Here is a 13,617-nt window from a genome sequence, read left to right as displayed (position 1 = left end):
GGGTGAGTCCAAACTCATCCTTCACACTCAAACTCATCTTTCCAAAAGTAAATAGAGGAGACCGTTTTTAAGTGGTGGTAATAATTTGACCACAACATGAGGCGCAACACGTGCTGCATCAAACCGTACTTGCCAACCCTCCCGGATTTTCCGGGAGACTCCCGAAATTCAGCGCCTCTCCCGAAAACCTCCCGGGACAAATTTTCTCCCGAAAATCTCCCGAAATTCAGGCGGACTCTGATCCTCCACAATATAAAAAAGCGTACCTGCCCAATCACGTTATAACTATAGAATGATGGAGGGCGAGTTCTTGGTTTCTTATGTGGGTTTATTGTTAGGCAGTTTCATTAACGTCCTCCCAGCGTGGCAACAACACACAACAACAGCAGTCACTTTTTTGTATACCGTAAAGCAGTTCGTCTGCCGTAAACAGCAATGTTGTGACACTCTTACACAGGACAATACTGCCATCTAGTGCATTTGATGAAAGCACTTTTGTGCTTGCCACACATCAATGCATCATCAGAGAGGGTGTTCAGCATGGTTCGAAAAATAGTGACAGAGAATAGAACAAGGATGGACAATTCAACCCTTAACTCAACAATGAGTAGATGAGTGTTATGTGTGTGTGTATATGTGTAAATAAATGAACACTGAAATTCAAGTATTTATTTTATATACAGGTAAAAGCCAGTAAATTAGAATATTTTGAAAAACTTGATTTATTTCAGTAATTGCATTCAAAAGGTGTAACTTGTACATTATATTTATTCATTGCACACAGACTGATGCATTCAAATGTTTATTTCATTTAATTTTGATGATTTGAAGTGGCAACAAATGAAAATCCAAAATTCCGTGTGTCACAAAATTAGAATATTACTTAAGGCTAATACAAAAAAAGGATTTTTAGAAATGTTGGCCAACTGAAAAGTATGAAAATGAAAAATATGAGCATGTACAATACTCAATACTTGGTTGGAGCTCCTTTTGCCTCAATTACTGCGTTAATGCGGCGTGGCATGGAGTCGATGAGTTTCTGGCACTGCTCAGGTGTTATGAGAGCCCAGGTTGCTCTGATAGTGGCCTTCAACTCTTCTGCGTTTTTGGGTCTGGCATTCTGCATCTTCCTTTTCACAATACCCCACAGATTTTCTATGGGGCTAAGGTCAGGGGAGTTGGCGGGCCAATTTAGAACAGAAATACCATGGTCTGTAAACCAGGCACGGGTAGATTTTGCGCTGTGTGCAGGCGCCAAGTCCTGTTGGAACTTGAAATCTCCATCTCCATAGAGCAGGTCAGCAGCAGGAAGCATGAAGTGCTCTAAAACTTTCTGGTAGACGGCTGCGTTGACCCTAGATCTCAGGAAACAGAGTGGACCGACACCAGCAGATGACATGGCACCCCAAACCATCACCCAACCATGCAAATTTTGCATTTCCTTTGGAAATCGAGGTCCCAGAGTCTGGAGGAAGACAGGAGAGGCACAGGATCCACGTTGCCTGAAGTCTAGTGTAAAGTTTCCACCATCAGTGATGGTTTGGGGTGCCATGTCATCTGCTGGTGTCGGTCCACTCTGTTTCCTGAGATCCAGGGTCAACGCAGCCGTCTACCAGCAAGTTTTAGAGCACTTCATGCTTCCTGCTGCTGACCTGCTCTATGGAGATGGAGATTTCAAGTTCCAACAGGACTTGGCGCCTGCACACAGCGCAAAATCTACCCGTGCCTGGTTTACGGACCATGGTATTTCTGTTCTAAATTGGCCCGCCAACTCCCCTGACCTTAGCCCCATAGAAAATCTGTGGGGTATTGTGAAAAGGAAGATGCAGAATGCCAGACCCAAAAACGCAGAAGAGTTGAAGGCCACTATCAGAGCAACCTGGGCTCTCATAACACCTGAGCAGTGCCAGAAACTCATCGACTCCATGCCACGCCGCATTAACGCAGCAATTGAGGCAAAAGGAGCTCCAACCAAGTATTGAGCATTGTACATGCTCATATTTTTCATTTTCATACTTTTCAGTTGGGCAACATTTCTAAAAATCCCTTTTTTGTATTAGCCTTAAGTAATATTCTAATTTTGTGACACACGGAATTTTGGATTTTCATTTGTTGCCACTTCAAATCATCAAAATTAAATGAAATAAACATTTGAATGCATCAGTCTGTGTGCAATGAATAAATATAATGTACAAGTTACACCTTTTGAATGCAATTACTGAAATAAATCAAGTTTTTCAAAATATTCTAATTTACTGGCTTTTACCTGTATATGCCGCGCACCAAATCAAATCCCACCTGAATTCTAAACAAAATAAACACATTTATTCTGTATAATTTTGCAATGCAACTCTGAGTGACAGTGAAAACAAGCGGCCCTAACGGTGTTCGTCAACACCGTTCAATTATTGTAACGTCTATCGAGATGCTTCGAGGACAGGAATTCTATCGATCACTTTATTGAGCAAAACTGTTTATATTGGGCCATAACCACACCAAAAACATGAGTAAAAAACTCCTATCTGGAAAAACTAGTCATTTTCTGCCGTACGAAGCAACTTGTCATCTGTCACCAACAAGCATAGCACTAATCCACTGGTGCGTTTATGGCCACACAAAAAGTCGGACAAGTCAAACACCACACAAAGTTACACTATGACTCCTCAGTCATACGTGTGCTTATTCTACTGTCATTTATTATTAATGTTAATGTATTGATATTAATCATGGAATGCTGTCACTAGAGAAAGTTACAGGAATTCATCCTATGCTTACATTTCATTGTGCAACATGAGGATGTTTAAATGTGATCTCTGAAATGATTTCCAAAGCAGGACCCCCACCCAGACATATTGTACAATACTAATCCATAGCTTATGAAAAACAAGATGTATTTTATTTTCATTACAAGTGGGCCAAATCACTAATATTACAAAATAATCTCATGAAAATTGTCATGTCTGTGTAATCATGTTTTGTTTTAAGTCATGTTTTGTTTAGTTTCTGGCTTTTCACTCCCTTGTCTTGTTTGCATGATTACCCATTAGTTTCACCTGTTCCACGTTTGGACTCATTGTGCACTCTTGTTTGTCACCATAGCAACCATTAGTTTTCACCTGTCACGTCACGCACCTGTTTCACGTTTTGAGTCACGCACCTGCTTTCACTAATCATGTCCATAGTATTTGAGTTCATTCATTTTCTGTTGTTCGTCCTGACGACATCCCCGCATTTATGCTCCTGCACACTCTCCACACCCTGATGACCCTTGCTACTCTTTTTTTCATGCCGGTTCCATGCCAAGTAAGTTTTTGTTTATTAAGCCACAGTTAGTGTTTTGTTTAATTGTTCATAGTTTCTTCCAATGTGCAAGTTTTGTGTTTATAGTCTAGTTTTGTACCTCCGCCCCTGTGCGCGCTTTTCGTTTATTCCTTTTTTGATAGTTTAAATAAATCATGTACCTACCTTCAAGCCCTGACCAGTCCAGTTCATTTGCACCACGGGAGAACAAACCAAGCCATAGTCCAAGTCTTGACAAAAATGACTCCTCTCATTTTGTCATGTCTGTGTGATCAGGCTTTATTTTTGGACTTTTTGTGCAGTTTTGTTTTGTCACCATAGTTACCCATTAGTTTCACCTGTCATGTCACGCACCTGTTTTGAGTCACGCACCTGTTGTTAATCATGTCCATAAGTATTTAAGTTAATTCATTTTCTGTTGTTCGGCCTGACGACCTCGCACCCCATATATGCTTCTGCACACCCTTATGATCCTTGCTGCTCCTTTTTCATGCCGGTTCCATGCCAAGTAAGTTTTTGTTTCTCAAGCCACAGTTAATGTTTTGTTTAATTGTTCATAGTTTCCGCCACTGTGCATGCTTTTCATTTGTACTTTTTTGCTATAGTCTTTTGGTTTCATAGCTTATTCTCCGCCATTGTGCGCGCTTTTTGTTTGATCTTTTTTTAATAAATAAATCATGTACCTTGGTTCCCGTCTCGCCCGTGCCAACTTTCCGTTGCATCCCGGAAAAGCTAACCCCCAGGACCAAGTCTTGACAGTAGGTCGTCAGCAGACCCGCTTTTCCGCACCTAAGTTGGCCGAGTTGGACATTTTGGACGAGGCTTCTTGGGCGGTCCTGTGCGCGATGGAGGATGAAACTCTGCGCTACTCCTCCGTGGAGTACAGAAACTTCATTTGGTCCCAGGACGACACAGCGTCACCTCAGCCGCGGAAGCGCCGCTCCAGACGAAGGACGTCAGGTAGAACTTCCGCGAGCCAGCAGGACACGCCGCTCCCACAAGCCCCTCCCCCTCCGGGCGGAAGCAAGCAGCAGCCAGCCCGGCTTCGCCCGGATTACGTCAAAAACCATGATTTTTTTTTCTGAATTCTTTTTCTTTTGATTCCCCGCTCCCCAGGACTCAAGCCACACCCAAGACACAAAACAATTTTTTTTCACCCACTCAATCCCAGGCCCAAGAAAGACAATTTGGACAATTTAATGGGGAAGTTTCTGCCCTCCTCCGCCCACCCCTACAGAGAGTTCCAGACCGCAGGGAGCGCGTCTGGTATCCGCCCCTTGAGGGGGGGGCTGGGGTCGGGAGCTGTGTTGGTGGGGTGGCTCGGCATCACCATGCCAAGCCACAGCCTCCCTCACGGCCGCCACCACCAGTCTACCGACCTGTCAAGCCACAGCCTCCAGCACGACCGCCCTCACCAGTCTACCGACCCGTCAAGCCACAGCCTCCAGCACGACCGCCCTCACCAGTCTTCCGACCTGCCAAGCCGCAACCCCCAGCTAGGCCACCTCCACCTGCACCAAGGCTAGCACCTGTCGCCGCACCAAGGCTAGCACCAGCTCCACCACGCCAAGTTCCTCGCCAAGCTCCGGTACCAGCTCCACGACGCCAAGCTCCGGTACCAGCTCCACGACGCCAAGCTCCGGTACCAGCTCCACGACACCAAGCTCCGGTACCAGCTCCACGACGCCAAGCTCCGGTACCAGCTCCGCGACGCCAAGCTCTGGAACCAGCTCCATGACGCCAAGCTCCGGTACCAGCTCCACGACGCCAAGCTCCGGTACCAGCTCCACGACGCCAAGCTCCGGTACCAGCTCCACGTCAAGACCAAGACACGCCATGCCAAGACCAAGACACGCCATGCCAAGACCAAGACACGCCATGCCAAGACCAAGACACGCCATGCCAAGACCAAGACACGCCATGCCAAGACCAAGACACACCAAGCCAAGACCAAGACCAAGACCCGCCAAACCAAGACCAAGACCAAGATCAAGACCAAGACCCGCTAAGCCAAGACCAAGACTAAGACACGCCATGCCAAGACCAAGACACGCCATGCCAAGACCAAGACTCGCCATGCCAAGACCAAGACACACCAAGCCAAGACCAAGACCAAGACCCGCCAAACCAAGACAACCATGTCATCTGCTGGTGTCGGTCCACTCTGTTTCCTGAGATCCAGGGTCAACGCAGCCGTCTACCAGCAAGTTTTAGAGCACTTCATGCTTCCTGCTGCTGACCTGCTCTATGGAGATGGAGATTTCAAGTTCCAACAGGACTTGGCGCCTGCACACAGCGCAAAATTTACCCGTGCCTGGTTTACGGACCATGGTATTTCTCTTCTAAATTGGCCCGCCAACTCCCCTGACCTTAGCCCCATAGAAAATCTGTGGGGTATTGTGAAAAGGAAGATGCAGAATGCCAGACCCAAAAACGCAGAAGAGTTGAAGGCCACTATCAGAGCAACCTGGGCTCTCATAACACCTGAGCAGTGCCAGAAACTCATCGACTCCATGCCACGCCGCATTAACGCAGTAATTGAGGCAAAAGGAGCTCCAACCAAGTATTGAGTATTGTACATGCTCATATTTTTCATTTTCATACTTTTCAGTTGGCCAACATTTCTAAAAATCCCTTTTTTTGTATTAGCCTTAAGTAATATTCTAATTTTGTGACACACGGAATTTTGGATTTTCATTTGTTGCCACTTCAAATCATCAAAATTAAATGAAATAAACATTTGAATGCATCAGTCTGTGTGCAATGAATAAATATAATGTACAAGTTACACCTTTTGAATGCAATTACTGAAATAAATCAAGTTTTTCAAAATATTCTAATTTACTGGCTTTTACCTGTATATATACATATATAATAATATATATATATATATATATATATAATAAAATAAATATATATGTATATATATATTTATATATATATTTAGCTAGATATCACTGAACATCAAGTATTTCATATATGTATATATATATATATATATATATATATGTATGAAATACTTGACTTGGTGAATTCTAGCTGTAAATATACTCCTCCCCGTTTAGCCACGCCCCCAACCACGCCCCCGTCCCACCCCAACCACGCCCACCCCCACCTCCCGAAATCGGATGTCTCAAGGTTGGCAAGTATGCTTCAAACAAATCATGTTCTGTCACCTTTACCTTATTGTAGTGCAAACTACATCTACATCTATACACACTTTTTCTGGCAATAGCATCAACAGACACAGTGGACTTGCTGTAGAAAAAAACAACACAATAAAAATGTTTTCAGGACAGCAATGAGATCTACTGTCATGCAACTGTGTTTATTATAAGGCCATATTCATTTCAATTAGTCAGGCTTTAAATTGCACATCGGATGTTGTGAGCTGGTTTACTTTAATAGATATTTCCCACAGCTTTTCCAAAATTAGTACACTTGTCTAAAAGAGAGTGTACGAGACCCCTGAGGCATGGCAAATAAACCCAGCCTCTGTATCTTGTTGTTTTTCTTTTCTTCATCTCTTTCAATATCATATTTTTGGGATTGAAAAGATTCCTCGGTTTCAGGATGAATTGAGTCAAATGATCTATGTGAGGCTTATATAAAAGTGTTGAAACAATTTGCAACGCTCCCTGCAGGAGGAACCCCCTACCCGGACCTGCCCATGAATGAGATGTTCTACAGCGCCTTAAAGAGAGGCTACAGGATGTCCAAACCTGCACACGCCTCTGACGACGTGTGAGTGCCACTCTCCCCACAAGAACGCCGGCCAGAAAGAAATACATCATCTATAATGCTGCATGCTTTTCAGCTATGAGGTCATGAAGAAATGCTGGGATGAAAAGTTTGAGAAGAGACCCGAATTCTCCTTCCTTGTCCACCGTATGGGCAGCATGCTGACTGAGAGCTATAAAAAGGTACATTACAGAAGGTTGAACATCATCACAATTCTAGGATGCAGGCCAGCCTTTGTTTTGTTCACATTTTGTGACAATTTTCCCAAAAAGAAATACAAATACATCCACATTTCGTTTGTTCCAGTGTCAAACTGTCACCATCTTAACACAATTGTAATTAATTAATTAAAGCTGCAAGCAGCATTGGTCGGGCCCGCGTATTTGGCAGGTGCTAGTCCTAAGTGTCCCAATACTTTTGTCTACTTTTAGTCTGAAGTGTCCCAAGACTTTTGTCTAGTGTACCTACCTTGTCTGCATTGTGTGGGCACGTTGGTGCTTCCTGCTTTTAAGCAGCCATCTTAAAAAAACGGCAGCGCAGCGGGTCTTTGAAGGGTCATAAAATCAAAACCGGAGCAGTTAGAAAAAAAGCGCTTCTGTCATTGTAATCACAAGGGTTCAATCTCTCTCCTGTGTTAGTTTGAAGGCGAAACGACAAACGCGCTCAGAGGAGTTCGTTTTTGAAGGAAGGTGACCGGTTTTTACAAAGAAATTTGTTTTGAAGGGGGAATAGCAAACTTCCTGTTGATTTTTGCTGGGGGTTGTCAATTTATGAAATGTAGGTCTAAGTGAGACCTACGGAGAGGTTTTTGTTTCATGTCTCTCCGACCTTCCCAGTGGGAGTTACAGGCAGTTTTGTCATTTTTTTCTTCCGAGGAGCAGTTTTTTCTCCGTTTTATTCAAAAATTGCTCTAGAGCGCAATTTTTAAATTTGGGGTTAGGTTTTTTTATTAGATCGCAATTTTTGCCAGTCCTGATGTGTGCGTTCAGTTTGGTGAGTTTTGAAGCGTGTTAAGGGGGTCAAATTACAGCTCAAAGAGGCAAAAGTGACTGTTTTTAGTACTTTTTTGTCTTGAAGGGGGAATTGCCAACTTACTGTTGATTTTTGCCCGAAGATATACGATTATGAAAACTAGGTCTAAGTCAGACCTACATAGAGGTTTTTGTTTCATGTCTTTCCGACCTTCCCAGTGGGAGTTACAGGCAGTTTTGTCATTTTTTTCTTCCGAGGAGCAGTTTTTTCTCCGTTTTATTCAAAAATTGCTCTAGAGCGCAATTTTTAAATTTGGGGTTAGGTTTTTTTATTAGATCGCAATGTTTGCCAGTCCTGATGTGTGCGTTCAGTTTGGTGAGTTTTGAAGCGTGTTAAGGGGGTCAAATTACAGCTCAAAGAGGCAAAAGTGACTGTTTTTAGTACTTTTTTGTCTTGAAGGGGGAATTGCCAACTTCCTGTTGATTTTTGCCCGAAGATATACAATTATGAAAACTAGGTCTAAGTCAGACCTACATAGAGGTTTTTGTTTCCTGTCTTTCTGACCTTCCCAGTGGGAGTTACAGGCAGTTTTGTCATTTTTTTCTTCCGAGGAGCAGTTTTTTTTGCGTTTTATTAAAAAATTGCAGTAGAGCGCAATTTTGAGATTTGGGGTTAGGTTTTTTTTTTTTAGATCGCAATGTTTGCCAGTCCTGATGTGTGCGTTCAGTTTGGTGAGTTTTGAAGCATGTTAAGGGGGTCAAATTACAGCTCAAAGAGGCAAAAGTGACTGTTTTTAGTACTTTTTTGTCTTGAAGGGGGAATTGCCAACTTCGTGATGATTTTTGCCCGAAGATATACAATTATGAAAACTAGGTCTAAGTCAGACCTACATACAGGTTTTTGTTTCATGTCTTTTCGACCTTCCCAGTGGGAGTTACAGGCAGTTTTGTCATTTTTTTCTTCCGAGGAGCAGTTTTTTCTCCGTTTTATTCAAAAATTGCTCTAGAGCGCAATTTTTAAATTTGGGGTTAGGTTTTTTTATTAGATCGCAATTTTTGCCAGTCCTGATGTGTGCGTTCAGTTTGGTGAGTTTTGAAGCGTGTTAAGGGGGTCAAATTACAGCTCAAAGAGGCAAAAGTGACTGTTTTTAGTACTTTTTTGTCTTGAAGGGGGAATTGCCAACTTCCTGTTGATTTTTGCCCGAAGATATACAATTATGAAAACTAGGTCTAAGTCAGACCTACATAGAGGTTTTTGTTTCATGTCTTTCCGACCTTCCCAGTGGGAGTTACAGGCAGTTTTGTCATTTTTTTCTTCCGAGGAGCAGTTTTTTTTGCGTTTTATTAAAAAATTGCAGTAGAGCGCAATTTTGAGATTTGGGGTTAGGTTTTTTTTTTTAGATCGCAATGTTTGCCAGTCCTGATGTGTGCGTTCAGTTTGGTGAGTTTTGAAGCATGTTAAGGGGGTCAAATTACAGCTCAAAGAGGCAAAAGTGACTGTTTTTAGTACTTTTTTGTCTTGAAGGGGGAATTGCCAACTTCCTGTTGAACACTTTTGTTTTATTTATTATTGAACTTGATGCAAGTTATTTTATTTATTATTGAACTTGATGCAAGTTGTACCACAGCTGCACAGTTATTTTATTTATTATTGAACTTAATGTTATTTTATGTTATTGAGTTTGAATGTATACAACTTGATGTTCAATAAATTTGAAAATGTTAAAGCTTGGCATTAGCGCTCTGTTGGGGCGATGGGGGCAGGTGGGGCTTGAAAACTCCCCCTTGTCCAAAGTGGGGGATGACAAAAAAAAGTTTGAGAACCACTGCTCTAGTGACTGCACGTCACTGGGAGCTACTGTGCATCATTCCCTGTCCAATCAGATCTCTATCGGTTCGCATGCAATTTCGAGGGATCAACATCCAAAATTGTGTCATAATCTAAAGAATTTCAAATGCAGAAATTGCACCCTTCGTTAAGGACGTTGTGTGGAAGTTCACCTGAATGTGCATGATACACACAAACCTGTTTGGCTCTCATGAAGCCTTTTGGAGCGCTTCATGGGAATATCATGTTCTACTAACAAGTCCGGATCGAGGGACTTTTCGCTTTTCTTTAACATGTCTGGTGATTCGCAGAAATTCATGGGATTTTCCCAGAAAAATTGTTAATGTGTTTGATTTAGCGCATGTCCGATGACAATTCAGTCAAGCTGGAGAGATGGTGTTCACTTAGTCACAGCATCTTTTGACGTAGTCTTGGTCCGGGATGACACAACACGAGGCATGGTTACTAATCAGAGTGTCTCATCTACAGAGATACGGCCAAGTCAATGACAACTTCCTGAAGAGTGACCACCCGGCTGTGGCCCGCACTAAGCCCCGTCTCGCCTCCCCCTTCATGGACTCCAACCCGGCATTCGGCGCCCCCTGCCCCGTCGCTGTCTCGTTCCCTGTTGACTCAGGCACGGGGGGATCGCAGGAAGTCATCCCTTCATACAACGACTACATCATCCCCATCCCGGACCCCAAGCCCGAAGACCCCTTCCCCGACATGGAGTCAGAAAGCCCAGCGAGGTACACGACCACTGACATGTCAATGCTTCCTGTCCTCCCTTCACCCACCCTCACATCCAGATAACAGCCATATTGTGCACGTGGAAACTTGCTTTTATCGCATAAACCAGGAGTGCAATATATAGATTTACAAACGTATAACACAGGGGTGCTCATTACGTCGATCGCGAGCTACCGGTCGATCTCGGAGGGTGTGTCAGTCGATCACCAGCCAGGCATTAAAAAAAAATAGTCCTAAAAATTAGCGATCATAAATCTTCACTATGACGTCACTTTCGTCACTTGATTGACATTCACGGCACCCGAGGGTCTTCTGAGATGACGCTGGCTGCTGCCAGCTCATTAAAATTACCGACTGGAAGGCGAGAAACACTTTATTTCAACAGACTCTGGCGCCGTACCTGTCGTCAAAACTCCAAAGACCGACTGCACAGTTGCGCTACCAAAATAAAAGAGTCTCAGAAAGCTGGCGTGCACAAGCTAGCAAGCTACGGAGTTTGCCGACAATGTATTTCTTGTAAAGTGTATACAAAGGAGTACGGAAGCTGGACAAATAAGATGCCAAAAACCAACCACTTTCATGTGGTATTGGACAGAAAGGAGGACTTTTTTTCTCCTCCATTCGAAAATGCGGACGTTATCAACACCACTGTCTGATTCCAATCAATGCAAGTCATCAGAATCAGGTAATACACCAACTTATATTCTCGTCTTCATTAAAGAAAGGAATCTATATGTGTTAAACATGCTTGCATTATCTTTAAACACCTTTAACTTGTTAACAATATTAACTATATGTGTTAAACATGCTTGTATTATCTTTAAACACATTTAACTTGTTAACAATATTAACTATATGTGTTAAACATGCTTGCATTATCATTAAACACCTTTAACTTGTTAACAATATTAACTATATGTATTAAACATACTTGTATTATCATTAAACACCTTTAATGTATTAACAATATTAACTATATGTGTTAAACATGCTTGCATTATCATTAAACACCTTTAACTTGTTAACAATATTAACTATATGTATTAAACATACTTGTATTATCATTAAACACATTTAATTTTTTAACAATATTAACTATATGTGTTAAACATGCTTGCATTATCATTAAACATCTTTAACTTGTTAACAATATTAACTATATGTATTAAACATACTTGTATTATCATTAAACACCTTTAATTTTTTAACAATATTAACTATATGTGTTAAACATGCTTGTATTATTTTTAAACACCTTTAACTTGTTAATAATATTAACTATATGTATTAAACATACTTGTATTATCATTAAACACCTTTAATTTTTTAACAATATTAACTATATGTATTAAACATGCTTGCATTATCATTAAACACCTTTAACTTGTTAACAAAAACATATATTTCATAAATAAGTACCGTATTTTCCGCACCATAAGCCGCCCTGGGTTATAAGCCGCGCCTTCAATGAACGGCATATTTCAAAACTTTGTCCACCTATAAGCCGCCCCGTGTTATAAGCCGCATCTAACTGCGCTAAAGGAATGTCAAAAAAACAGTCAGATAGGTCAGTCAAACTTTAATAATATATTAAAAACCAGCGTGATGTGGGCGCGCATGGAGTCGTATATCAACATGGACGGAGCTGCGTGAAAAAAGCCACCCGGCCTCTTCGCGTAAACTTAAACTTACCTTAACCACTCGCTCATCTTTTCTTCATCCATCCATCCCTTCGAGTTAGCTTTTATGATGACGCCGGCTGGAAAGGTCTCTTTTGGCAAGGTCTAAAGTCATCAAATTCATGACTCGAGTCTGACTCGAGTCCAAGTCATGTGACTCGAGTCCACACCTCTGGTTCAGGGCACGTCACTGTGTTGGAGAGTTTGGAATGTTGGCTACTGTTAGGGACCTGACAGTTTTAATGAGCAAAAGCAAGAAAGATGGCGTCAGGTCACTCCTTCATTGGCAGCACCTCGTGACCGTCTGGTTGTTGTCCTCAGCTCTGTGGCTCTGGAGCTGGAGGAGACTGACTCCTTGTCCCAGGACACGGCTGACACGCTTCCAGAAGAGGAGCGGCTGGAGAGGAGCAGCGAGAGAGACGCTCTGCTGGGTTCGTCGGGGACGCCTGAGGTAGAAGACAGCTTTCTGTAGTCACATTTATCAACCCGGGGAAAACCTAAACCTTTTACTGGGACTTTTCCCTTCCAACTGAACACGCTGTAAAAAAAAAAAAAAGGGAAAAAAAGAAGAAGCTTTGCATTTTCACTAAGCATTCCAGAAGTTGTCCTGTATATAAATATCAATATATAGTTTTTTTCTCACACTTAATGCCTCTAAACGTCCATCAATAATCAGCATGATGGTGTCACTATTAGACGGTACATTCCTCACCATATATCCTGTCATTAATGAGGTCTTTTATAGAACTTACAAACCCCGTTTCCATGTGAGTTGGGAAATGGTGTTAGATGTAAATATAAACGGAATACAATGATTTGCAAATCCTTTTCAACCCATATTCAGTTGAATATGCTACAAAGACAACATATTTCATGTTCAAACTCATAAACATTTTTTTTTTTCTTTGCAAATAATAATTAACTTAGCATTTCATGGCTGCAACACGTGCCAAAGTAGTTGGGAAAGGGCATGTTCACCACTGTGTTACATGGCCTTTCCTTTTAACAACACTCAGTAAAGGTTTGGGAACTGAGGAGACACATTTTTGAAGCTTCTCAGGTGGAATTCTTTCCCATTCTTGCTTGATGTACAGCTTAAGTTGTTCAACAGTCCGGGGGGTCTCCGTTGTGCTATTTTAGGCTTCATAATGCGCCACACATTTTCAATGTCTGGACTACAGGCAGGCCAGTTTAGTACCCGCACTCTTTTACTATGAAGCCACGTTGATGTAACACGTGGCTTGGCATTATCTCGCTGAAATAAGCAGGGGCGTCCATGGTAAAGTTGCTTGGATGGCAACATATGTTGCTCCAAAACCTGTATGTACCTTTCAGCATTAATGGCGCC

The 13,617-nt window shown here is 42.2% G+C and overlaps 1 protein-coding gene across 1 annotated transcript in view; it reads left to right on the top strand.

Annotated features, from left to right (window-relative positions):
• pdgfrb (platelet-derived growth factor receptor, beta polypeptide) overlaps nucleotides 1-13,056 on the top strand; it is a 151,033-nt gene extending 137,977 nt beyond the window's left edge. Inside the window, exons 19-23 of the mRNA XM_061930654.1 lie at nucleotides 1-2; nucleotides 6,945-7,044; nucleotides 7,118-7,223; nucleotides 10,330-10,589; nucleotides 12,591-13,056. The exon at nucleotides 1-2 is cut by the window's left edge and continues 110 nt beyond it. Of these exons, the coding sequence (XP_061786638.1) occupies nucleotides 1-2; nucleotides 6,945-7,044; nucleotides 7,118-7,223; nucleotides 10,330-10,589; nucleotides 12,591-12,741 (619 nt within the window). The 3' untranslated portion in view covers nucleotides 12,742-13,056. The remainder of the gene's footprint in view (nucleotides 3-6,944; nucleotides 7,045-7,117; nucleotides 7,224-10,329; nucleotides 10,590-12,590) is intronic.
• The last annotated feature ends 561 nt before the right edge of the window (nucleotides 13,057-13,617 follow it).

The sequence above is a fragment of the Nerophis lumbriciformis genome, linkage group LG36 (assembly GCF_033978685.3).
Source record: "Nerophis lumbriciformis linkage group LG36, RoL_Nlum_v2.1, whole genome shotgun sequence".
Classification (NCBI taxonomy): Eukaryota; Metazoa; Chordata; class Actinopteri; order Syngnathiformes; family Syngnathidae; genus Nerophis; species Nerophis lumbriciformis.
The sequence above is the reverse complement of the archived record's forward strand: the minus strand, read 5'-3'. Positions and strand labels throughout refer to the sequence as shown.